General features: G+C 38.8%; 1 protein-coding gene across 6 annotated transcripts in view; it reads right to left on the bottom strand.

Annotated features, from left to right (window-relative positions):
• pex5la (peroxisomal biogenesis factor 5-like a) overlaps window positions 1-25,429 on the bottom strand; it is a 166,234-nt gene that overhangs the window by 42,252 nt on the left and 98,553 nt on the right. For 4 of the 6 annotated variants that reach the window (XM_087993569.1, XM_043702241.2, XM_043702244.2 and 1 more), the window contains 5 exons: window positions 16,481-16,592; window positions 12,908-13,117; window positions 7,846-7,969; window positions 5,016-5,115; window positions 2,186-2,281 (listed from right to left, as the gene is read on the bottom strand). In XM_087993569.1, the coding sequence (XP_087849695.1) occupies window positions 2,186-2,281; window positions 5,016-5,115; window positions 7,846-7,969; window positions 12,908-13,117; window positions 16,481-16,592 (642 nt within the window). The remainder of the gene's footprint in view (window positions 1-2,185; window positions 2,282-5,015; window positions 5,116-7,845; window positions 7,970-12,907; window positions 13,118-16,480; window positions 16,593-25,429) is intronic. The other 2 variants (XM_043702242.2, XM_087993570.1) reach the window with 1 other exon arrangement.

Below are 25,429 nucleotides of genomic sequence, written 5' to 3'. Positions count from 1 at the left end.
ATGTTTTGCAAAGGAGCTTTGATGAATTGCTGCAGTGCAACTTGTAGATGGCATGCATTGCTGCTTTGGAGAAGGAAATAAAATAAATGAAGAAAGAAGTACATGTTGAAGGTGGGGGATAGTGTGCCATTCAAACATCTGCCTTGTTGGTTAGAATGGAGCTTCTTGAGTATTGTTGGAGTTGCATCCATTCAGGCAAGTGGAGATTTTTCCATCATAACTGACTTGCATCTTGGAGATGGTGAACAGCCACTGAGAGAGCCAGGAGATGACTTAGTTGTCTACATGGTGTCTATTCTTTCAAGATTCTTCTTGAATGTTAAGCAAAGATTAGTATCCAGATTCACAAACAGAAGCTGGAAATTAAATTCACCAAGAGCTTTGTCCATCACATGAAAGAGGAGGGGCATTACAAAACCAAAATGGCAATCTTATGTATTTGTGAACCTGCCTGGTGCCTGCCAGGACTGCTGGTTTTTCAATGTCTAGCGATGGCTAATTGGTTACAACTGTGAGCAAAATTAAGATTGCAGAAATAGCTTACACCTTTGAAAACATCAATGCATCCTCAATCCTATGCAGAGGGTAAGCCTCCTATGAGAATTTGTATTGAGTGCCGGATAATTCACATAGATTTTATGATTTTCTTCCTCACAAGGACAAGTGGGGAGGCATACAGACAATAACTCTGAGCTTTCACCTTACTCCCAAAGACTTCTGCAAACAGTCCCAGACTTTCTACCAATGGTGGAGTGGGATCAGGTGGTAATGAATCATTGCTGAACAGTTATCTTTATGCAAAATCCTGTGGCTTAACAGTTCACAATAGCCAATATCATCATCATCATCTCTACTGAAAGTTATCCCATATTTGCTGAGAGTAGAAACAAACTGCTTCCTCTAGATCTCCAACTTACCCATGTCAATTTTTGAAATGAAGTCAGTGATGTCTCCTCTAGTTGGTCCACTGCCCATGACAGTTAGAGATGACTGAAATGTTCCATCAATAACAATGATGGTGAAAAACAACAGCCTGATTCCCTGCTTTTCGAACAGTTCTAGGGTTAATAGACGTTGAGCATGCCACATACTCATAGCAGTCACCACACATGTTGTATAAGGACATCTGGATATCTCTTCACACTTTTAACCCCAGCACCAGAGGTATTCTCAATTTCCTTACCTTCACTGAAGTATTGATTGGGCCAGTCAGGGACTCCCAGAAATTCTTTGCAATGAAAAGTGTGATTGAAGACAGAAAGGGAGAGCACCAGAAACGTAACACGACATTCAAGCACACGGACAGCCGAAACTCATGATGGCAGGGATTCTTTACTCCACTGGCATAAAATCTTTACAACACGAAGGGAAATTAAGTTTAAACTCAAAAAGCAGACTATTCATATAGAATTAAGCCCGTAGCTCACACCTGGTTGAGGAAATCCATGTATCTCCCTTGTCCCTTACCTCAAAAAGAGGGTCAGCTCGTCCACTTGAGCTACCTGTTTATTGCCCTACCTCAACTTTTGCTGTTGGAGGCCCCATTACATTATGATACGGGGGGAGCTAACTGATGAAGCAGATGTAGATAACTGGGCCTAGGATACTCCCCTGAGGATCTCTTGCAGTGATGTCCTGGAGTGAGATGACTGACCTCCAACAATCACAGCCATCTTTCTTTATGCAAGATATGGCTCAACCAGTGGAGAATTTTCCTCCTGATTTTCATTGACTCCAGTTGTGTGGGCGCTTTGATTCCATACTTGGTCAAATGCTGCTTTGATGTCACTCTCACCTCACATCTGGAGTTAAGCTCTTTTGCAGTTAATAGAATGAAAAGGGGGAAGTAAAGAATGAGTGAAATAAGGGCATCAAGCAGTTTTGAATTCTGGGAAAAACTGAGTTAATGTAGAAGACTCTGATGAATCATAACCTGAGAACAAGGAAAGATATGTAGGGTGCCTTTTTTGGCACTTCAAAGTGAGAGTAGAAGTAAGGATAATATTGTAGCAGAATTGTTAAAACATCAACTACAAACTGATAGCACGTAATTTGCAGTTTTGAAATACATTAAATAGAATCCAGCAGAAAGAATCATGATATCTTTAATGTGCAAGTGCAAAATACAATCCAGCCATAATCTGTATTCTAATCTCAGGAAAAGTGTGTGAAAAAATTCAGAGACCTCGACTGCTGCCTTTGCTCTTTCAAACTCTTCCTCTGTTGAATGCTTTCGGGTCAGTAACGCACTTCCCCAGCGTTGTTCCTTGGTCATCCGAGTCTGTAAAGTGACAGTGAAACATAGTTTCTATTATAATGAAGAAAGCTGAACTAAAAAGGACTTAAGGGAAATCTTATTTGTTTTTAAATTTCGTCTGGTTAAATGATCTGTCTTGTCAGTAAAACAACAATCCAGAATTACAAAGTTTTATACTATAAACAAAGTGTCTGACACACCTGATTAATGGTGTTAACCTGGCTAAAGATGAACTTAAAAGAAATCTGGGAGCAGTAACAAACTGATTATGTTCAGTGATTGTGGACCAGTCAACAAAGCCAATAGCATGCTCTAAACTGTCAGATCAGTCAAGTATAAAATAGACTTTCCTCTTCACTATACCTAGAGGATGCTCAGTTCTCAAGCATGGCAAAGAGGTAAAGGAAGCAAGGGCCAGTTAGATACAACTTCAGCTCTGCCATACAGTCCAGGATTCATGACGGTTCACTAAATGAGAGTGTTCAGTCTGCAAAAACGTTAGGTAGAGGCTCAAAGTTAGAAGGGAGAAAAGGTAAGAGAAAAAAAACAATGTCTGCAAGGGATGCCGAAGGGACTCTGCCACTGCGCAATGGAGGTTTGAATGGGTACATTAGTTTATGTCCATCAGAATTGCAGAGATGTGCTGCAGTGCGGCAGCAGCAATTAACATCCCAATTCCAGGAAGTGGGAGGACAACTGCAGGTCCCTTAAGCCTGCAGCTTCATAGCCAAACTATTCTCTTGTTCTCGGGGGTGTGAGGTCCTGTCAGGCAACTGCCCTGTGCCAGGAAGAAAATTTGGGCAAGGTGTAGTTGTACCAATGCCTTGCATAGTTGCAGTGAAACATCCCTACTCCTGTTCTCAAATCCTCTCACTGAAGACTACCATACCATTTGCCTTCTTCACTGCCTGCCACACCTGAATACTTAATTTCAGCGACTGGTGTAGAAGAACACTGATGTCACATTGCACCTTCCTCTTTTCCAATCTATCCCCATTTAGATAATCATCCGCCTGGTTGTTTTTGCTACCAAAGTGGATAACTGCACATTTATCCACATTACACTGCATCTGCCATGTATTTGCCCAATTACTTGTTGAAATCACACTGAAGCTTCTCTGCATCCACCTCACAGCTTACCCTCCCAACTAACTTTGTGACATCTATAAACTTGGAGAAATGATGCATTGTTTTCTTTTGTTAAATCATTAACATTTCATTCATAATTTTCCTAATTTTAATAATCCTGAAGTATCTGAACCCCTACGAAAGGGGTACATGAAATTCCCAACCATATCTGAGCCCCTCTAAATGGTCTCAGGATTTTATTCATTAGGATACATTACCTCTCCAAAAAGGTTCCTTGGCTATCCATATGAATGCACAAAGTTCAGATGCACTCTTAGCAGGTGTAATGTGCACACTCCAGGTTCAAACTATAGAGATGTCAAGATCCTATTTTCACTGAAGGCACCTTATTGTGTACATAACCAGTTGCTGTTTTTGTAAAACGTGTGCAAGTTCTCCACATTTAAAGTTGCCCAGTTTAATGTCATTTCACTTTAATCTCAGTAATTTATTTGTAGTGGACATCTCATTGAGCATGAGGTTTGTTATACTGTTCTTCAAGGTAGAACATTATAGTACTTGACCCAGTTGCCACTATTTTAGCACAACATCTCCCTTTCTGATTTTCAGCCTGTCTTGGTGCCATTCTGCTGCCAAAGACCTGCAGCAGGAACCAGTGAACACATGAGGATCACACATCAAGAATCATCGTAGAATCACAGAATCTCTACAGTGTGGAAACAGACACTTTGGCCCAACAAGTCCACACTGACCCTCCGAAGAGTATACCAACCAAACCCATTCCTCTGCCCTATTACTCTAGTCAGGGTAAATGTAATGCACCTAACCTACAGATCCTTGAACACGATGGGCAATTTAGCATGGCCAATTCACCTAACCTGCACATCTTTGGATTGTGGGAGGAAACTGGAGCATCTCATGGAAACCCACGCAGATACAGGGAGAATGTGCACACTGCATAAGATAGTCGCCAAGGCTGGAACCTGCCTGACAGCATTCTCTTGAGAAGCTAACATTGCCCCAGAAGCCTCCACAGATACGACAGAGCTTTCACCCCAGGTAGCAATATGCCAGCCAATTCAGAGTGTGGCAGCTTCCCTTCTACCCTGTCAGCATGGATAAACTTGGCAACCACTCCTGGGCTCGAAGGATGCTGGCATGACTGAACTCAACATGTATCCTACCAGCAGCTACCCCTCCACTAGGCACCAGCTGTACTTAGCACCCCCTTTGGCATAGAGGCTGTCAGCAGATCTGAGCTTGGCTGGATCCCCTGTCTGAGGAAGTGCGCAAGACAGAGGAGCCCACTGCAGCCATAAGGACCAGAGGCACAAGATGACTCTGGAAGTGGTGCCAACAAGAGGGGGCACTGCGGAGACTCAAATAGCACCACCAGGAAATGGTCACGACAAAGCCAAGAACAAACAATGGTCCCAGCCTGATGAACAAAGGGCCACTGATCCTGATCTCAATCAGTGGTCTCTCTCTCTCCAGGGTCAGAAGGCCTTTTAATGTCGAAGATGTAAATGTCATAAACATTATGTCCTTTCATAAGTATCAAAAGTCCTGAAAGGATCATTGTTCAATTTTCTTTTCCAGGAGCAAATATTTTAGCATTGTCACATGTTTTATTAATTCACTTTCCTTAATTCACAGTAATACATTCTACCTGTGCTGTTTGCACTTGGTCCAAATCTGTCGATGTTGAATGTAGTTCCAACGAATTTTTACCAGACGCAAGTTCAGATGGGATCTTATTTTCTGTTGACCTGAATAGAGAATATTATTTTCAATCCAAGATAGCACATCCATTCCTTATTGTGCAATGAAAGTGCAACCATAATTGGTTCAGTATTTCCAGCAGACACTTGCTATTAGATCAGCTAAAAGCTTAATAGAAAAGAGGATCACAGACAATTGTGGAAGTAATGAGAAAAGCTCTTTCAGTTCTGTGAAGAGTCAGAGAACTGTCTCAAGGATGTTCAAGAATTGATTACACAGGAAGATGAATTTAAATCAACTTGGAAACTAATTATCAGTTGGGGCATGCAGGGATTGGGAGTTGGGTCCACTACACTTTACTATTTTTATGGATAATCTGGACGTCAATGTGTGGGCATGATCTGTAAATTTGCAGGTGATACTAAGACTTGTGTGAATATATTTTCCTCGCTTGCAGAATGTTTTCCCCATCTTCAACTGCCCCTGAGTCACCTTTTAGATCCACCACACACCGTGTGGTGAAAATATATTAAAAGCTGTATGAGAGGGAGTTCCAGGATTTTAAAAGTCAGGATGTTGGGTGACTTATAGGCAAGTTTGGAGATGGTGATGTTTTCATGCACCTGTTGCCCTTGCTCACAGGTTTGAAGGGATTATGTCAAAAAGCCTTGGCCATTAGCTGTGGTGCATTTTGAAGTGTTATGCATTGGAGCTATGGTTCACCAGTGGAGAATGAAGTGACCTGCACTCACCCAGAAAAGTGAAAATGATTGTACTAAATTCCTGAATTATGCCTGATAGAAAGGCTTTGGGGAGTCTGGGGTGGGGATAACCATTCACTGTGGAAAAAAAAATCTGATTTGCTTTAGTAGCCACATTATATATGTTTAGTTAGATTGGTTTAGTTAAGTCTCTGGTTAATATTGACTCCCAGATATTGATGGAGTGGGATTTCCATGAAAGTAATTCACTGAATGTCAAGGGAAAGTGGTTAAACACTCTCTTGTTGGAGATAGTCCTTGATTGAAATCCACCCCGAAGGTCATGCCCCCTCTTTACCCATATCCATCGTTACTTGAACCTAGATCCACATTTCTTCACAGAAGCTCGTGATTCAGGACTTTTTTTGGAGTTCATTTTTTGGGGTAGTATGGCTGCCCATGGTGCTAGCAGTGGCCACTGCTCCCAACCGGTGCTATCGGGCTTAAAGAGCTGCTGGCCATTGATAGTTGGCATCTCTGTCCAAAGAGAAAGAGCAAATGTCTCATCTTAAAGTTCATAATGCTGCTACCAGAATTAAATTGCTGTAAGGCAGACTTCAGTATCATGGGCCCATAACATTTTAGCCAGGGAGGCAAGAAGCATAGTGCACTGGAATATCCAGGCTATAACTTCTTGGAAAATTATACTAAATTTGGAGAAGTCCAGTATTATGTATGTAAGTAAGGCAGATGCTCAATATTCATACAGCATTCTGAGAAAATCACTCACGTTGAAGAAAAAAAAAATCTAGATTTTCTAGCAAAAGTACAGTGAAGCAATAGCTAGAGAAAACATTATTCTTGGCAGATTGTTCCAGTTGAATTAACTAGGAGAGGCTGAAGGGTCACAGTTTTAATTTTATAAGACCAGATCTAGGCTAGATGTCAGGTGGTGTTTTTATTTGGCCATAAGATATTGTGGAACAGGTAGTTTCCTGTAATGGATGCTGGTTACTGAACAGGGACGAAAATGTTTCTGGTGTAATGGAAACCTGGAACCCTATCCTACAAATGGTTGTGGGAAACAGAGTCAATTGCAATGTTCAAGATGAAGTTCAACAGATTTTTGTTAGGTAAAAGTATCAAGAGATATGAAATTATGGCTAATAAATGAATTAATAATTGAAAAGATTCACAAGCTTTAAGTGAAGAAATGTCTCCTCATTTAATCCTAAATTATTGATTCCTTATTCTGAGTGTGCCCCCTTTTCCTAGATCCTCCCATTTGCGAAAATATTTACTGTCCCGTGTCAAATCTTTTCATAACCTTAAATGTTTCAATGAGATCGCCTCTCACTTTTCTAAACTCTGGGCAAAACAGATCTAATTTCACTATCGCATTGAGTGGTGAAATTGGGCTACTTCTGCATTTGATGGCATATCAATAAAATTATATGATGGGTGTTTCATGTATCAATCTAATTTTAATCATACTGTAATTGTGTTTTTCAAATACTGATTTCAACAAAAGGGAAGAGGTTTATTACATTGAGACAGGTCTTGTTCCACAGATCACAAAATGCGTTCTACTGTGTGAAGGACAATTCACAAAAAGGACAACCTATTGGTCTGGAGAATTCTGCCATTCAGTTTTTAGATGGAATAGGAACTCTGGGAGCGATTACTCCCATTGATTAATTCTCAATTGTTTTAACAAATTACCGAACAGGACTGCAACTATTTTATAAGATTTTGTTGAAATCAGAACTTCTCTGCACAACTTAACTCAGTTTCTGTATTTACGCATTGATAATCACAAGAAAGAAAGCTCATTTCATTGGATCGTGGACTATTACTGAGATGCCATCTTGCATTATATTTTTACATTTTTAAAAATTTTAAGATAAGTTATGAGGAAAGTAACGGGAATATTGTTTATGAAGTTGAAAATGGAAAGCTTTTACTAGCAATGAAAGAGAAAAATGAAGAAGCATGATGTGTGGAGAAATCAGTAGAATACCAGCCCATGTGCAGATTGCCACTACAACACTGATTAATATACAAATTACTTTTTACCATAAGAACTCCTGTGAGGTAGTTCTGTTGGAGCGTCTCCTTTCTGGTACCCATTGATCCTCAGGGGTTTTAGCACTTTGTAGATTTACTTCTTCCCATTTCTCTAAGTGTGGAGGCATACTGACTAAAAGTGGAGAAGAAAATTTGTTATTCATGAGAAGAAAATTAAATACTGTATTTAGTTTTTATTGTGCTCCCGATTAAAATATAAATTCTGCAGGCAGCAGGTAAAACACAGATCTTTTTGAACCTTAAGTAAAGAGTTGGAGCTTCTATTAATTTTGAATAAAAATGACTTCCCTATGAATTAAAGATGAGACAAAAAATTACTTCCAATTATAATTTATTGATGGTCTACTGAACAAAGTTGCTGATGTAAGGGGTTTTAGGAATCCACTGGTCTTCTGAAATTTCTATATTTTACATTAAATTTGCATTCAGAACTTCCTTTCTGTCATTTCATTAGACAGCCATTAAGACTTTTGTTAGTAACCATCACGTTTCATTTATATGATCCTTGATAGAAAACCACTTAAACTTTATTATGACAGAAAATCTCCAACGCTGTAATTATGGATGTGCTAAACAAAAGGTCAGTACAAATTGGGTCATCTGATTCATAATTTGATTCTAACAATCAGCTTTAGTTGTCCGCATCAGATGTATTGCCTAGTTTTTACTTAGTCCCCAAAATCTTGCAAAGCATAATAGTCTGGGAAGGATGAATGAATGGTAAAAACCAATGTTTTTGAGAGTCTTTCATGTGTCCCAGACGTCTTAAAATGCTTCACAACCAAATGTGGATACACCTACAGCACATGGACTGTAGTGGTTCATGTACCTTCTCAAGGGCAATTAGGGTCAGAAATTAAATACTGGCCAGACAACAATGTGTGAATAAAATAAATTATCTTTAATGTATGGTTGCTTTGTTTTATACAGCTGCTAGTAAGACAATATGAAATTATATAAATATTAGTTTACTTATACTGGTCATGGTGATGGAGGGATGAGAGATTGTCAGAGTACTGGGAAAGCTCCTTTCTGTTCATAAAGTAACGCTGGGGTTTAACTGATCCAATAGCCTAGACATATTGGGTTGAATAGCAGAATTTATCTTGTAAAGATTTTGTAGTCTGAATTATGTAAATTCTTAATGTAGCATTGAAGTATCAATCAATGTTCATTCTTAAGATCCTCTCAACAATGCTAGAACTGATCTTTTCTGATACTCAATTAGTAATTACTGACTCTGGGAAGGGAGAATGAGGAACTAGCATCCAATTATACCTTTTCCATAAAAGCATATTTCTTGACATTCAGCACTAATATTAGGTGCAAAAAAATCAGCTTCATTGACTACTCTATCCTTAATACGATACAGAAGACAGATTGGAAAATGGGGAACCTAAAAAGGGAAAAGAAATATGGTGAAACATGCATAAGATGTAAAAAGGAGAAAGTGAGGTCTGCAGATGCTGGAGATCAGAGCTGAAAATGTGTTGCTGGAAAAGCGCAGCAGGTCAGGCAGCATCCAAGGAACAGGAGAATCGACATTTCGGGCATAAGCCTGAAGAAGGGCTTATGCCCGAAACGTCGATTCTCCTGTTCCTTGGATGCTGACTGACCTGCTGCGCTTTTCCAACAACACATTTTCAGATAAGATGTAAAAAGGCAAGCAACCATAAAACTGTATTATTATAGCAATAAGTAACTGACAAAAAATCCCTATAAGGACTTTAATGAAGAAAGATATAATATGCTCACTCTTAAAGTCTCTGGTCACACACAGTTTTTGCCACCAATACTTGCTTTAATGCTTAAAGAACACATGCATCTCAAATGGCAATGAACCATTTATCTTAATTGAATTTAGATTTGTTCTGCAAAGCATTTTCTACAACATAAGAACAATATCATAACGTTTACATAGTTGTAACTTGTATTGCAAATGATTGTTGAAAGAGGGTAGAAGTAGCAATGTTAACAGTAAGTTGCATTCAATTCTTCAGAAAAAGTCAAAATTAGAATCAAAATGATTTTACAATAAGAATGGGCAATGCTACAAAAAGTAATTTAATCATCTACCTGACCTTTAGCTTCTTAATAAAAACCTGAATAGAAAATGTTTTCACTGGAACAGACAATGAGTTTTTTAAAATCCCCACTTTCATACTGAAATAAGACTTTTTAATGATTATGTGGAAAAGGTGTCTTAGTACCTTTTGTGGATTATGTAATTGAGGTCAAACGCATAGGAAGATTAAATGTTTATTTGCGAAAATAAAAATCAGAAAGAAACAGTAGGTATTTAACAGAGCCACCTAAAATGAAGTAGAAATTGGTTCATATTATGTCTATTTTCAAATTGGAAAGCTGGCCAAAATAAATCTACTTTGGGGCATCAGTGTTAGCCTAGACAGGGCCACTTCATGGTTTGGAGACGTTTTAATGGATGTATATGTGCTAATTGAGGTCTTTAGATCTGTGAAAGGTGACTCTAATTTGTTTATGCTGTGCTGAGCAGATACTAATCTGAATTTTTCAGTTGCCAATTATGTTCCTGACTCCACAGTAGTGCTAAACATCTCAGCTCCTTTGTCCACCTTATGTAAAATACAGGGGTGTAAATACAGGGTGGCATGGTGACTCGATGGTTAGCGTTTCTGCCACCCTCGGGTGACTGACTGTGTGGAGTCTGCACATTGTCCCTGTGTCTGCATGGGTTTCCTCTGGATGCTCCAGTTTCCTCCCTTAGTCCAAACATGTGCAAAGTAAGTGGGGATAAATTGCCCAAAGTGTGTAAAATGCAGGGTTACTCAGATCAGGTGAGGAGGTGGGATGATCTTTGGACAGTTGTTGTGTACTTACTGGGCCAAATGGCCTTCTTCCACACTGTTTGGATTCTATGATTCTACAAACAGAGGCATGACAAGCACCGAAAGCTAGTACATAAATGTTCACGAGACCTAGGCTACATGAACAGTTTCAAAATAAGAGGTCTTCCACTTAAGAAAGGGAAAAGGAATTTCTCCTCTCTGAAGTCCATCAATCTTTGAGGCGGAGAGTTCTAGGGAACAGTGGAGACTAGGATGTTTATGTATTCAAGACTAGGTTAAATCTATTTTTTCTCTAAAAGGGTGTCAAAGGATATGTGGGAGTGAGGAGGAAGTGGGGAAGAGGAGATCAGTCATAATCTTAAACAACAGGCCCAAAGAGTCATATGACCTCCTGCTTCTAATTTTCATTTTTCTCATTTACCTTCCCTTGGCTCCACCAAATGTAATGTTGAGGTCCTTTGTCATCAATGTTATTTTAATCAGCTAAACAGACACTGATCAGCCCACCTACTATGAGGAGCTAATCACATGACGTTGGCCACATTGAAACTCCATTTCAGGTTGTACATCCTTCTTTCCTTTCAATGGGATCTTGAAAATTCATATAAAACATTAGTGATCAATAAGAGCAAATCTAAAAATAAAAACCCATCAGAAATAGTTCTTTTTCATAAAACCAAGCATTTGGCTTTTAACATTTAGGGATATGCCTGAAAAAAAAAACCTCAGGCTGCAAGTCAAAGTTGTGTGAACCTGTCCAATTGCTTAATTATATGTTGGATAATACATCACACACTGGAGTGATTCTTACACTCCTCCACTGGTGGGTTTGAAGGCCATGTTGAATCCAGTTGGTTGCCTGCCTGGTATTTTACCCACCTACTCCACACTACCCAAGCATGCATATATTGCATCTGAGCTAGATTGTTTTTTTTTCACACATCTAATAATGCATAATGGTTTTTCTATTGACTTTCAGAAATACTAAGTTCTCTGGCTTTCTTATCATTCTCTTTTATGAATTGCCATATGAACATGTACTAATGGTGGCCACAGAGTCTGCTTCACTGGAGATGGTTCACATATTTCATTTCAGTGTGAGATTACTGAGGCCTTTGCACGTTTCCCATAATAAGTAAAACATGAAATGTTGACAAAGTGGTGAGTGAAATTAATCACATCAACGGATGAAGAAACATTAACAATCCATCATGGCTACTCCTAAATAGAGTTGCATTTCCTATTGGAATGCATTCAGCAGGGGAGTCCATGTCAATCTTTCTAAATTGAAAATGATTAATCATGAAAGAGAGTGGCAGACTGCTATTTTTGAGTAATACAAGGCATTATACATTGCATCTAAAGATGTTTTTTTCCTCCTGGGCTGACACCATAATGTTGGTCATAGAGTCATAGAGATGTACTGCATGGAAACAGATGCTTCGGTCCAACTCGTCCATGCAGAATGTCAATGAGGATAAACAGATATCAACTTTGGACATACAGATATGAGGTGATTAAATTTCTAGGAAAAGCAAATGGATAGCCAGTAGCATACCAGAATATTTGCTGGAACCTTTCATGGAGGCAGTGACCTTAAACCACTGGCTGAAAAATCTGCCTCTGCTGTCATGATCAGATTTTGTAATTGTCAGGTTGTTACCTGCCTGAAGTAGTGGCTTCTGCCCCAACAGGGGAGGATGCATAACCAAGAACGTGCAAAATATACGGAACATTAGCTATTGCACTACACTCACTAAAAAAACATGAAATGTATATCTATCATAAATTGAAAGCTGATTATAAGTTCTCATGAATACAAAACAATCTCAGTCAGTTATTCTAAAAACAAATATGATGTGTCATTTTTTAATATATTTGAACATTAATCTTGTTGACGTTTTGTTATAAAGAATAAAACTTCATTTCAAAAATCCCTACACTAAAACCCTGCAGATGATGGAAATCTAAAACAAATTCAAACTGTTTTGGAAACCGTAGCAGGTTAGACAAATTTGCAAATAGGAAAGACAAGTTAACAAATAGGTCACTGTTAAAATTAAATGTAGCACTCTTGTAAGGATGATGGATTCTGTATTACTTCTTTCTTATCTAATGAAAATTGAAATTTGTATAAAATGTTAATAATGGCAGAAAAATTTAAAATTATATTAACATCTACAGAGTAAAATTAAACACTTCAGGATTCATTCAATTCATACCAGTATCCAGTGATGGTCTCGGTGAGGTTTTGACATTCTGAATATTTTGTTCAACTTCCACTTTGATTAGCTCAGTGTCGTCTTGCTCTTTTCTAAAGGAAGCAGATTTAGCTGCTTCATTTCTTGATGGAACATCGGATTTCTTTGTCTTATTACTGCTCGTCATAGCTGGCTCCGTAAGGTCCAAAAGATCCAAAGCTGGTGACAAAACTATAATATTAAATGGTGTTATTAGAAGTAAATGAGCAATAAGGTAACCTTATTAAACTTTATTTACGTTGAGTTTCTTTTTATATAAACATTTTGATGAGAGCATCAGAGTTAATATTTATAGGAGTAATTTTCTGCCTTTGCATTCCCTGTACTGATCTTTACTTGTCAGTAAGATGTATTGTAACTTCAGGCACATTTTATACACAATTATTATTTGAAACAATGGAAAACTCTGTACAGTCTGATATTTGAATATAATTAGTGAACGAGATTCCTCAACAACAGAATGAAGTAGGGACAGGTTCAGCTATCAGCAGTTGCTACATGAAAATGTGGATCAATTATTGGTGTTTTAATATTCTGGATATAGGCGAGTCACTTCTAATTAAATTCAATAATGAATACTAATTGTGATTCTGTGATAGCACTCTTCTAATGAGGAAGCTGTGCCCAGAAGGACTGTGGGACTGAGAAAAGATTCTAACTTTGCAACCTGAATTCTTCAACCTATTTCCTATAATTCCAGATTCCCCAGATCATCAAAATGCTTCTCATGCTTGAAGAAAACAAGTTGGTGTTACATTAAGTTGGTCTTCTGATTGGTTGCAGAAGAGCATACTTCAAATATAATTTCATGCTTACTAATTTCTGTAGTATTAACCACAATGATATTGCTTTTATCTTAATTGCAACAAGGGTCTACTGCAAATCTGTAGAACATTAATAATGTTTATTGAAATATCCCAGTTGCAAGTTATCTAATTCTTTATCTTCTCCCTTAGTTTTGTCAATTACTTTGAGGGAAAAGGCTAAAAATTGTATTTCTCATTTTCAAAGGTTAGGGTTCCAATTTGATATTAGAAAGTCCAGTTGAGGCAGGCAGGCGGTTTGGAAATTTTGTGCTGTCCCCTCATTCAAAGGATCATGACATTCAGCTGAAGTGTGACACATGTCACTAACTAGCTGAACGGTCAACAGGAGGCACAGCAATATGCATGGCGAGCACAGGCTTCAGCTATCAGCACATCTTAAAGGCAAGCTTCCCTTGTTAAAGAGGAACTATGTTTAGTACACAAGATACTGCTGACTGCCTTTAGTGAAGATGGCTCCAAGGAAAAGGAGGCCAAATGGTGCAACAAGATGAGAGAGATGGATACTAACAAGTGTTAACAGTTGGACCTAACTGAAAGCAGAGCCAAATTTTGATGGCGAGTATTAACTGGTTTCAATTCATATTTGATAACTGAGTTCACGTTGAAATTGGTTTGGCCATATTCTGAAGCTTGAGAACTTGTTGAAAGAGGTGTTTGAAGGAGGTGGCTTGAGATTTAGACAAGAGGAAAGAGAGAATGATGGCGTTAGATAAGTAGAACTTGAAAATATGAGAGACTACGAGCAACTAAAAAGAGAAAAGTGCAAGACCATGAAGCGTGGCACTAAAATAACACGATAGCAGAGGTTACCAAGCTATCTTTTGTGTTTGTTTTGCCAGGCATCTAGCGCATATAAACAATTAATAATTTGCTGATTAATTTTAAGAGTTATTGAGACTAGATAGTGAAGGGGACCACATAGTGAAAGGGACTGTCGGAGAATGCAGCAGAATATAGATAGATTGGAGAGTTGGGCAGAGAAATAGAAGATGGAGTTCACCCGGGTAAATACGAAATGATGCATTTTGGAAGATCCAATTCAAAAGTGAACTATACAGTAAATGGAAAAGCCTTGGGGAAAATTGAAGTACAGAAAGATCTGGGTGTTCAGGTCGATTGTACCCTGAAAGTGGCAACATAGGTCGATTAGCGTGGTCAAGAAGGCATACAGCATGCTTTCCTTCATCATATGGGGTATTAAGTATAAGAGTTGGCAGATCATGTTATATTTGTATAGGTCTTTGGTTCGGCCACATTTGGAATTCTGCATACAGTTCTGGTCACCACATTCCCAAAAGGATGTGGATGCTTTGGAGAGGGTGCAGAGGAGTTTCACCAGGGTATTACCTGGTATGGAGGGTTCGAGCTATGAAAAGAGGTTGAGTAGATGAGGAATATTTTCATGAGAAAGGCAGAGGTTGAGGGGGGAACCTGTTTAAGACCGACAAAATCATGAGGGGTAATAGACAGAGTAGATAGCAAGAAGCTTTTTCCCAGAGTGGGGGACTCAATTACTAGGGGTCACGAGTTCAAGGTGAGAGGGGAAAAGTTTAAGGGTGCTATGCCTGGAACGCGTTGCCAGTGGAGGTGGTAGCGGCGGGCACGATAGACACGCTTGAATGGTTCAGGTGTCTGCACCCTTTTTACAACAGTTCATCAGGATTAAATATTTTCCAGTCAGCTTTAGTTGTAACTGTTATATGGACCGAATATAAACACATTTGTTTTATATTTTTACATTATGCATTGTGTAGTAAAAGTAACTTGAGTTTATTATTTATGCGCTTTATATTTTCAAAGGTATTTTATATCTTCAAAGCTAATGGAAAGAAAAATGAGACAAGGTGTATTTTGATCAGCTAATCCCCAACTGCTTGTTTTGGACTTTTATCTAAGCTGAATTTTACCCCAGCTTGTTTCTACGATTGTAGGCTTTAGAACAAGGATACGAGATTAAATGCAAGAGATCGAAAGCAGACAGAAGTAGAACAATTACACAGAAGGCTAAGAGGCTGAAAATACCTTATATATTACTAACTATGTGGGATTTACGTGAAAGAATAGAAGTCACTTCTTTTCTTTCTTAAGAGGGGAACAAGGATGTGGAATGCACAAACAGAATTAGTGATTGAAAAGGAGACTATACCAACATTTAAAAATAGATTATGGGTGACTGAAGGCAAAGGGAATAAAATGAAAAAAGGGATAGTGTGGGCACAGGAGATTGAGATTGCTTTACGTGTGAGATGAACATCAACACAAGTCAGTTAGTTTGAATGCCCTGTTCTGCTGAACAGTGATATTAGACTGAGACGTTAACTGTATCTCTCACAACAGATGTTGCCAGACCTGCTGAGCTTTTCCAGTATTTTCTGTTCTTATATTTGCTGAATGCCCTGTTAGCAATTTCTTTACAATTTATTTTTAAATACACTATTCTATGGTCAAATTACGTTATAAACAAAGACACAAACTTTCAATAATTGAGGACTAATGGTGTAAAAATCACAATGATCATAGCATAACATTACAGAGACTTTCTAATTTCACAACATTTCATTCTAATTTCTGTAAATAACATCTAATATTATTGCATATTGACACTAAATAAATCAGAATTTCTCTGGAGTGTTAATGACAAAAAAAAACTTTTAAATAATTATCAAGGTAAGTTTTTTTTCTTTGAAACACTCAGGCTAATGTTCACCTGCTGTGTTTGATGTTGGTGTACGTGAAACTCTATCGGCTTTTGCTTCAAGTAGAAAATCATCAATCGAGGGGCTCAGGAGGGGTCGACTCTCCTGTTGTTCATTCACCAGCTAAAATTATAAATAAAAGAAGTCATAAGAGGAGGATGAAAGGGAGGCCTCAAATTATATTTAAAAAAAACCAACTTGCAATGAAATGTCAATACTTAAAGACAGCCAATTTGAACAAAAGCCTTGGTTCCATTGCCTTTAGAAATGTTTAGCTTCAAATCAACTAGGTTAAATATTTAATCAATGTTGCTCAACAGAACTTTAAACATTGCTACACATTCTTTGGTTCAAGCTATATTCTATTTCTTAAACAAAAGGCATTTTTCCAATAGCATGTGATGAATGTAATATTGTAGTCAGTATTATTAAAACAAATATAACTGAAGCCTCATTTAAACAAAACATAGTGAACCGTCAGTCAGAATGAATGGTTGAACTAGAGGAAGGAAAAATCTATCTAAAATTGATATACCCTCTGGTGAATTGCAACATCCAAGTAAGTTTTGTCAGTTTGAAGTGATGCTCAGTGATTTGTTATATTGGCTGACACAAAAGAGAGACACATCGAGACAGGCACATTGGAAGTACTTTCTAATGTTGGAATAGGAATTACATAGAACAAGGATGGAAAATATTAATGAAGAACAAAGTTGATTTTGGTTTTATCAGTTTAATTTGTCCCCTGTGTCATCACACAGAGACAAAAATACACAACTGAATATTAATCAATGAACAGGTTATCTTAATTATCTGCAGTTTAATTGTTCTCTATTTCAAGTTATTTTCTTCTTTACCCTCTACTATTTAACTTGAAACTTAAAAATATTTTCAAGCACATTTAACATCTTCATAATTAGTTTGTACAAATTCATGTTTATCTTTGTTTTTAACAAATTTTTAAATGATGTAACCATCCTTCAACCTCAAAAGGACACCTCCTGATTGAAATTTCTATTTCCTGCTTCAGCCTTTTATTAAACCTACTTTTTGGGCAAAGTTTTTTATTTTTTTAAGTGGGGAAGGGAATAAGCAGCTTGAGGCTAAGGCAAAAATATTGACAGATTTCAAATGAAGTAGTGAAGTAGAAGTAACGGGATTCAGATTGGGAGGTAAAACCACATTAGTGAAAGGATTGAGAGGGGCCTGTATTTTTCTAATCAACCTATTCAGAGATGTTAATACACACAGGTGAAACTTTAAGCTTGGCCTCTGGTCCAGGGGTAGCGATGGTACTGCTGCTCCACAAGATGGAGAAAGTGAGGATCGCAGATGCTGGAGATCAGAGTTGACATTGTGGTGCTCTAAAAGCACAGCAAGTCAGGCAGCATCCAAGGAGCAGGAGAATCGGGCATTAGCCTTATATCATAAGCCTTATGTTCAAAACATCAATTCTCCTGCTCCTCGAATTCCACTTGACTTGCTGTCCTTTTCCAGCACCACACTCTCTGCTCCACAAGATGGCCTGTTCATCAAGTGATTGAGCAAGTTGCAAAATGTGTGGCTGAGAATACGGAGAGCTGAAAGGGATACTGTTACTTGATGCTATGCAGTTCTTCTGGGAGTGGTGGCCTGGTTCCTGGTTACACTGTACCGGTGGCACTATGCTCTAGTTCTTGGGAATTGTAATCTAATGTTTTGTTTCAGAATGTTAGGCCTTAAAGGCAGATTGGCTGGTGAATGGTGCGTTATAATTTATGGTGTTCTTAAACCTCAACGATTCTGCTTTCATCACACTATTGTGTAAGGAATTCTGTATTGTAAGCAATCACGGCACTAAAAAGCTTTTCCATACGATGCCATTTTTCTTTTGCCAATTCCTTTAAAGTTGTCTTCACTGGTTCTCAATACTTCTATTAATTGGGGCAGTTTCTCTTTATTCACACTGTTTGGATCTGTCATGATTATGAACACCTCCATCAAATCTTCTCGCAACCTGTTCTCTAATAGACTGAAGCTCCTTCTGCAATTTTTAACTCCCTTATAGATCCTCTGAAAGTTTGGTTGTTCTTTGCCATGTGAAGATGGTTTTCAGACCTGGTTGAACATTTAAAATCAAAACCCATTTTTTCACCTGTTTTGACAGGATGCATGTTGCCCCTTGCTATGACCATCTGAGAAAGGTAAAATGGCACCACTTTGTGCAATCTCCTCACTGGAAGTTTACCTTTTTTTGCATGTTTTATACATCTCTCTGGTTAAAAATATACTTAAATATTTTTGCTATGAGTAACAAGGAGCTAATCAAAGAGCTTTTCTTGATTGTTATTTATTAATTATTAAATCTGAGGAAAATAATAAAACATGCACATCATACTTTCTTCGTGCAGTTACTCGGGCCCCACATACAGACATACATGTACAAAGTTAAAGGGAAATAATATCCTATGCCAAGGATAATTAAAAATATATAATTTAGAGTCCTTCACAAGTCTTTGAGGTGTATTTTTAATGTGAGACTAATGTTGCTAGCTGGTTTCTTGAATAAAGTAAATTGCAGCAAATCTTGTAGTTATTCAAGTTCTCGGCCTCTTGAAGTTTCGCAGTAATTGCTTTTGTGGGAACTGGGTGCCAACTTTTTCAGAGAAACAAAATGGAGATTACAACTTCACTTTAATCACCTGCTCAAAGAACTAAAAGAACCTCCCTTGGAATTCTGGTCTCAGTATACATTTCCAACAGGATCTTGGGGTGGATTTGTCCATGGCAGCCGTTGTTAAAACATCTGGGACTTTGTATTCTGAAGAAGGGTCACTGGGCCTGAAACATTAACTCTGCTTTCTCTCCACAGATGCTGCCAGACCTGCTGAGACTTGCCAGCAATTTCTGTTTTTTGTTGCACTTGTTAATGTCTTCTTGATATTGTGGTATTTTGATTTGTGCAATCCTGCCTGTTAACCCATTATGGGAACAATCCATTCTTACAAAAAGTTTCAATGCTCCATTCTCAGATTTCACTTATTATCCATTGATAGTGACGGGAATTTGAGGTTGGGAGCTGTGCAGAAGGCAGAGTTTCAATCTCCTCTTTGCATTAACTTTCAGACTGAAGTCTTTGCTCAAGTTGAGAAGTTTTGTTAGCTTATAGACACATTTGAAGATTGGATTGTGTGTTATACAATACAGATGGTAGATTTTAATGGACAGGTAACTCCTTGGATATTCTTTTCAGGATAGTGTAGTCAGTCCCAGTCATTATTTCTACATACCGGAGAGTTGTCTACTTTCACAAACCTTGCAAAAAACTTTCAGGTGACTTTGCAGGCCATTTTAAAATGTCCCAGTTCATTTTTAATTTATTCACTTTTCCCACAATCCCAAGGTCCAGGATGTTTAATTTTGTTAATGAAACTTCAAAGATTAATTGACCATATTTTATCATCATATGCTTTAAGGAGTACAGATTAGGCCATGGTTGGATATAGCATGCGCGATCCAACCATTTAGCATTGAAAATTGAAAATGGGTATCCATAATGTGTAGATTTAATTTACTCAGATTAAGTTGTTCTGATCTGAAGTGCAGTACTTTAAAGGATGGTGGACGTGGATTATAAGAATAGTAGATCAGATAATAGGTAAAGGGGAAAGACTATGGAGAGCTATGGGGAAAGAACCGGGAAATGGGACAAACTGGATGGCTCTGCCTTGGGCATGATGGCCAGATCATCTCCTGTGTTGTATAACTCCATGATTATTCATTGTGACATGCTCTGGGGGACTTAATTGGAAAGTCCATGCTAATGAATTAAAGTATTTAATCATCAAAAAGAATATGTAACAGATGAAACTAACTAGATGATGGATTAATGGGTTATCATTTTGCCTTTATTAAAACTGTCCATAATTGTCCAGAAACAGCTACATCTTAGTAGTTAATGCAGAGTTGAAAAATTAACATTGTAGCAGCTGCTCTTCTCTGGAATTTTCCAGACCCACTCAGAGATTTTAGAAAGGTGAGCTGGGGAATTTAATAGGGTGGTAGGCCAAAGATTAGTTTCTGGTGGGTTAAGTTTACAGAATCCTTCAGCTGGATCAGCATTCTCGACCTCTCTGTTTTGCATTCAATAGAATGTCACGAATACTTATTAACACCCCTACCCACTGGGAGTATCATAATGGGTGCAATCCTGTCAGCCGAGAAACACACAATATACAGGTACATTCATTCATTCATTCCTGATGGAGGGATTTTGCCTGAAACGTCGATTTTCCTGCTCCTCGGGTGCTGTCTGATCTGCTGTGCTCTTCCAGCACTACTCTAATCTTGACTCTTACATGAGATATACACCAAGTTGGGCAAACATCTTTCTCCAAGCTCCTTTAGAATCAAGGTGTCCCTTGATTTTTGGTGTTCATAGAATTCATAGAATCTCTACAGTGTGGAAACAGGACACTTGGCCCAACAAGTCAACACTGTCTCTCTGAAGAGTATCCCACACAAACCCTTTCCTCTACACTATTTCCCCTGACTAATGCACCTAGTCTACACATCTCTGAACACTATGGGGCAATTTAGCATGGCCAATTCACCTAACCTACACATCTTTGGACTATAGAAGGAAACCAAATCACCCAGAGGAAACCCACGCAGACACAGCGAGAATGTGCAAACCCCACACAGTCAGTTACCCAAGGCTAGAATCAAACTTGTGTCCCTGGTGCTGTGAGGCAACAGTGCTAATCACTGAGTCAGTGTTGGGGCTGACACATCTCCAAGGTGATGAGCTCATGAGAAATCTCAGTTATATGCAGTCTGGCTTGATGTATTTAAATGCTTAAATTGTTATGGATGAAGCATAACCAAGTCAACAGGCCTGACTAAGCAAAGCAGTCATCCTGGCTAATGCCAGGAGGCAGTGAGGACTGCAGATGCTCGAGAGTCAGAATCGAAAAGTGTGGCGTTGGAAAAGCACAGATGGTCAGGCAGCATCTGAACAGCAGGACAGTCGATGTGAGGAAGGGCTTATGCCCGAAACTTCAAATCTCCTGCTTTTTTGATGCTGACTGATCTGCTGTGCTTTTCCAATGCCACACTGTTCAACTCTGGCTAATGCCAGCATGTCTAACCCGGGAAGGCACACGGACCTGAACTCACATGGAGGCTCTATGTAGAAGAACATCTTTTGTGGTTGTGGATTTTGGTTTTTAAAAATCAACCCGCTCAGAGATGTTATTACAGGGCTGTGGAGCACGTGGCACTTGAAACAAGGCTTCTTGGCTTATAGGTATGGACGCTACCACTGCACCATCAGACTGTCTTTGTAGTTGTGTACTTGTCTCGTGCAAGTTTTTGATGAATAGCTATCAGATCTGTTTGTTCTGGCTGAGATGAAAGGACAGTGACCTGATGATATTTGAGCTGCTGCGTGTTCTGCTTCTTTCATATTTTAAAGGTGAACACTTGCAGATACTTGCGAGAGACAGTATCACTATGGTGATAATGGTGCTATACTGGAAGCTGCAGTGAAGTGACAGATACTGATTGTACAAGATACAACTAATGGAGATGTCTGACACCCAATCTCCTGTATGACAGTTCCCTACGGTATATAGCTGATAAAACTTTTCATTGTTTTGTAGAAAACATACATGACAATAAACTGCTATTCTATTCTATTCTCATTGCAGCATGAAGCATTGGGTAAGTTGCGGTACATAACCTGGCAGAGTGCAACAGATCAATCATCCTCTCGGGGCACTGCAGCCAAATTCTCTCTAGGAGCAGGGAATGGAAGGCAACAGTAGTTTGCATGTGATTAGGTCACAGAGATAGTGACGCATTTAAAAGAACAGCTGCTTTTATTCAGAAGCAATTTCTGTCACCCAGGTTTCCTCAAAAAGTCTAAATTTCCTAGGGTTCTTTTGAGAGGTCATGTAGTCTTTTACAGACATTGGGTAGCCTTCTGGGATAGTTAAGACATGAATTTCGGAAGAACTGGAATGGAATTATCAAGCTGTCAATTTATTCAAATTGCTCACTCTTTAAATGTTGAAAACAAAAGTCTCTTATATCATTAAATTAAAAAAAAATTGCTTGTGCTTTCAATGGTTGTTTGTTGACATAACCCTGAGTGCTATCATTACAGTATTAATATTGTTTGACTGCTTGCACAACCTGTCATTATCACAGCGAGGTCCTAGATGATCACAGGTTAACTGTAGTTAACTGGCCCAGGTGGTTATAAAATAATCTTTCTTTAATGTGGATCGATGACTACAATGTTTGTTTTGATAGGGGATTGACTACTTGAAGGTTTTTAATCAGAGTGCTTTTTAAGATCGCAAAGTCTGTCATTTCATCTCAGAATGGCTCCCGACATCTACCTATGCTGAGTTTATATGGATAATATAAGGGTGGCCTCGGTTGGCATTAAGTGGGTATAGGGTGCTGTGAAGGGTGGGAAAAGGAAAGTTTGGCACGGAACGTGTAGTTACTATGTGGGTGGAGGGGCACATTAGGTGGCATAACTTGGAATGGATGGGGTATTGGGAGCTTGTGGACAGTAAGCACTGAAGAATGAAAACAAAAGGGTGTTTAATGAGTTAATTATGACAGTGATGAAGTCCCACAGCATCACAGCTGGCCTGCCTTGACAATCAGCAATTCCTGCTGCGACCTCTCACTGTTGATCACAGTGATGCATTCAAATCCGGTGAACAGTACCCTACTCCCCACCCCTGGAGCAAAACATCCAGCCATTTAGGGCCATTTATTTTTATTGAGGCTCAAGGAGTTGGGAAATTTCCCAACACTATGCACAACAGTTGGGAGTGAACATTCAGGGCAAAATTGCATAAGAGATTTTGGAAACCCAATGAGGAAGCAGTCATGGGTGCAACTCACTATGCTTAAAATGTTACAATTTTTAGCAGCATTTCATTTAATCCTTTGCAGATTTCGCTATTCTATGAGCAGGAATTCTGCAGCAAATCTAGTTGATAGTGTTAGAAGATTCAGAAAACTATTTGCGTACACTTTTTAGACTTGACCTGCAGGTGGCAGTAGGTACCAAAAGTACAGTAATCATTTCCTGATGCAAGTATCTTTCACTTTCAGGAGTATAAAAATAGTGTCATAGAGATGCAACCTCTATGACTCTATTTGGTCCAACCCATCCATGTCGACCAGATATCCCAACCCAATCTAGTCCCACCTGCCAACACCCGGCCCATATCCCTCCAAACCCTTCCTATTCATATACCCATCCAAATGCCTCTTAAATGTTGCAATTATACCAGCCTCCACCACTTCCTCTGGCAGCTAATTCCATACACGTACCACCCTCTGTGTGAAAAAGTTGCCCCTTAGGTCTCTTTTATATCTTTCCCCTCTCACCCTAAACCTATGCCCTCTAGTTCTGGACTCCCCGACCCCAGGGAAAAAACTTTATCTATTTACTCTATCCATGCCCCTCCCTTCGAAAAGTTAGCTTTCTTCCACCATTATTGCTAAGAGAAAACTCTTGAAAATTGATACCAAAGTTTTTTTTAAAAGTCTCATTAAAAAGATTTTATACCAAGAAAACTGGGTAACAGTCATAATGCAGGATACCATAAAAGATGAAATGAAGGAAAAAAAGAGCATTTAGGTAGCATCTGGTCAGGTCATGTCCAAATCACTTCATATTTAACTGATTATTTTTTAGCTGTAATCACTGTATTTATCTAAGAAAAATGGTGTTCACTTTGCATATAGTACCTTGGATTAATATTAAATTCAGTTCAATCCTGTTGTTAATCACTATTTGTATTGGTTTTGGGCTTAAAAATATCTTCAAATTAGACCATTAAAGGCTAATTAGAAAGGGTTAATTGGACATGACAACGAGCAACTGAAATGCAAAACATAGAACATTACAGAGCAGTACAGGCCCTTTGGCTCTCGATGTTGCGCCGACCTGTGAAACCAATCTGAAGCCTATCTATCCTACACTATTCCATTTTCATCCACATGTTTATCCAATGACCATTAAAAGGCCCTTAAAGTTGGCAAGTCTATTACTGTTGCAGGCAGTGCGTCCAACACCCCTACTACTCTCTGAGTAAAGAAACTACCTCTGACATCTGTCCTATATCTATTACCCCTCAATTTAAAGCTATGTCCCCTCGTGGAAAAATACATGAAAAACAGGCCTGATGCAAAAGCAGTCTGTTTTTACTGAGGGTAAACAGCCAGAGCCTTGAGGGGCAGTGGGGATCGTCTGCTTGTGTGGTCTACACGGGCCTTGTTTTTCACTAGTTTTTCAGGCTGGAAAAGTACTGAAGCTATTGCAAACTGGGGATTCTACATCATGTTTATATCAGGGACTTATCCCCACTCATCGGACTTCTCTTCATCAGGGTGGGGTTCGTGAGGCAATGCAATGGAATCTAAAAAAGTGCTCCAAGTACCTCCATTGCTAAACTCCCCAACAGATACAGGGCAGTGGGAGACTCAATTGAATTGAATTGAATTGTATTTATTGTCACGTGTACCGAGGCACAGAGAAAAGCTTTGTCTTGTGAGCAACACAAGCAGATCACACAGTTAACTAGCGTAAACAAGTAAATAATAGGTAAACAGCGGCAAAAACAAAACACAGGTATAGGTGAATGTTAAGAGTTTGAGAGTCGATTCAGTATTCTAACAACAGGAGGGTAGAAACTGTTACAAAACCAGCTGGTACCTGTGTTCGGTCTTCTGTAACTTCTCCCCAGTGGTAGAGGTTATAGAAAAGCATTGCCAGGGTGGGATGGATCTTTGAGAATGTTGGCGGTCTTTCCTTGACAGTGGGCCTGGTAGATGGATTCTGTAGATTCGCCTTTGTGATTGTCCAGGCTGAGTTCACCACTCTCTGTTCGTGTATTGTTTGCGTGTATCTATAGGTTTATGTGTGTGCGCGCATATATATTATGAAA

The sequence above is a fragment of the Chiloscyllium plagiosum genome, unplaced genomic scaffold, assembly GCF_037043375.1.
Source record: "Chiloscyllium plagiosum isolate Xiang-an unplaced genomic scaffold, Cpla_swu_hap1 HiC_scaffold_13, whole genome shotgun sequence".
Classification (NCBI taxonomy): Eukaryota; Metazoa; Chordata; class Chondrichthyes; order Orectolobiformes; family Hemiscylliidae; genus Chiloscyllium; species Chiloscyllium plagiosum.
This window is presented reverse-complemented; position numbering and strand designations above follow the sequence as displayed.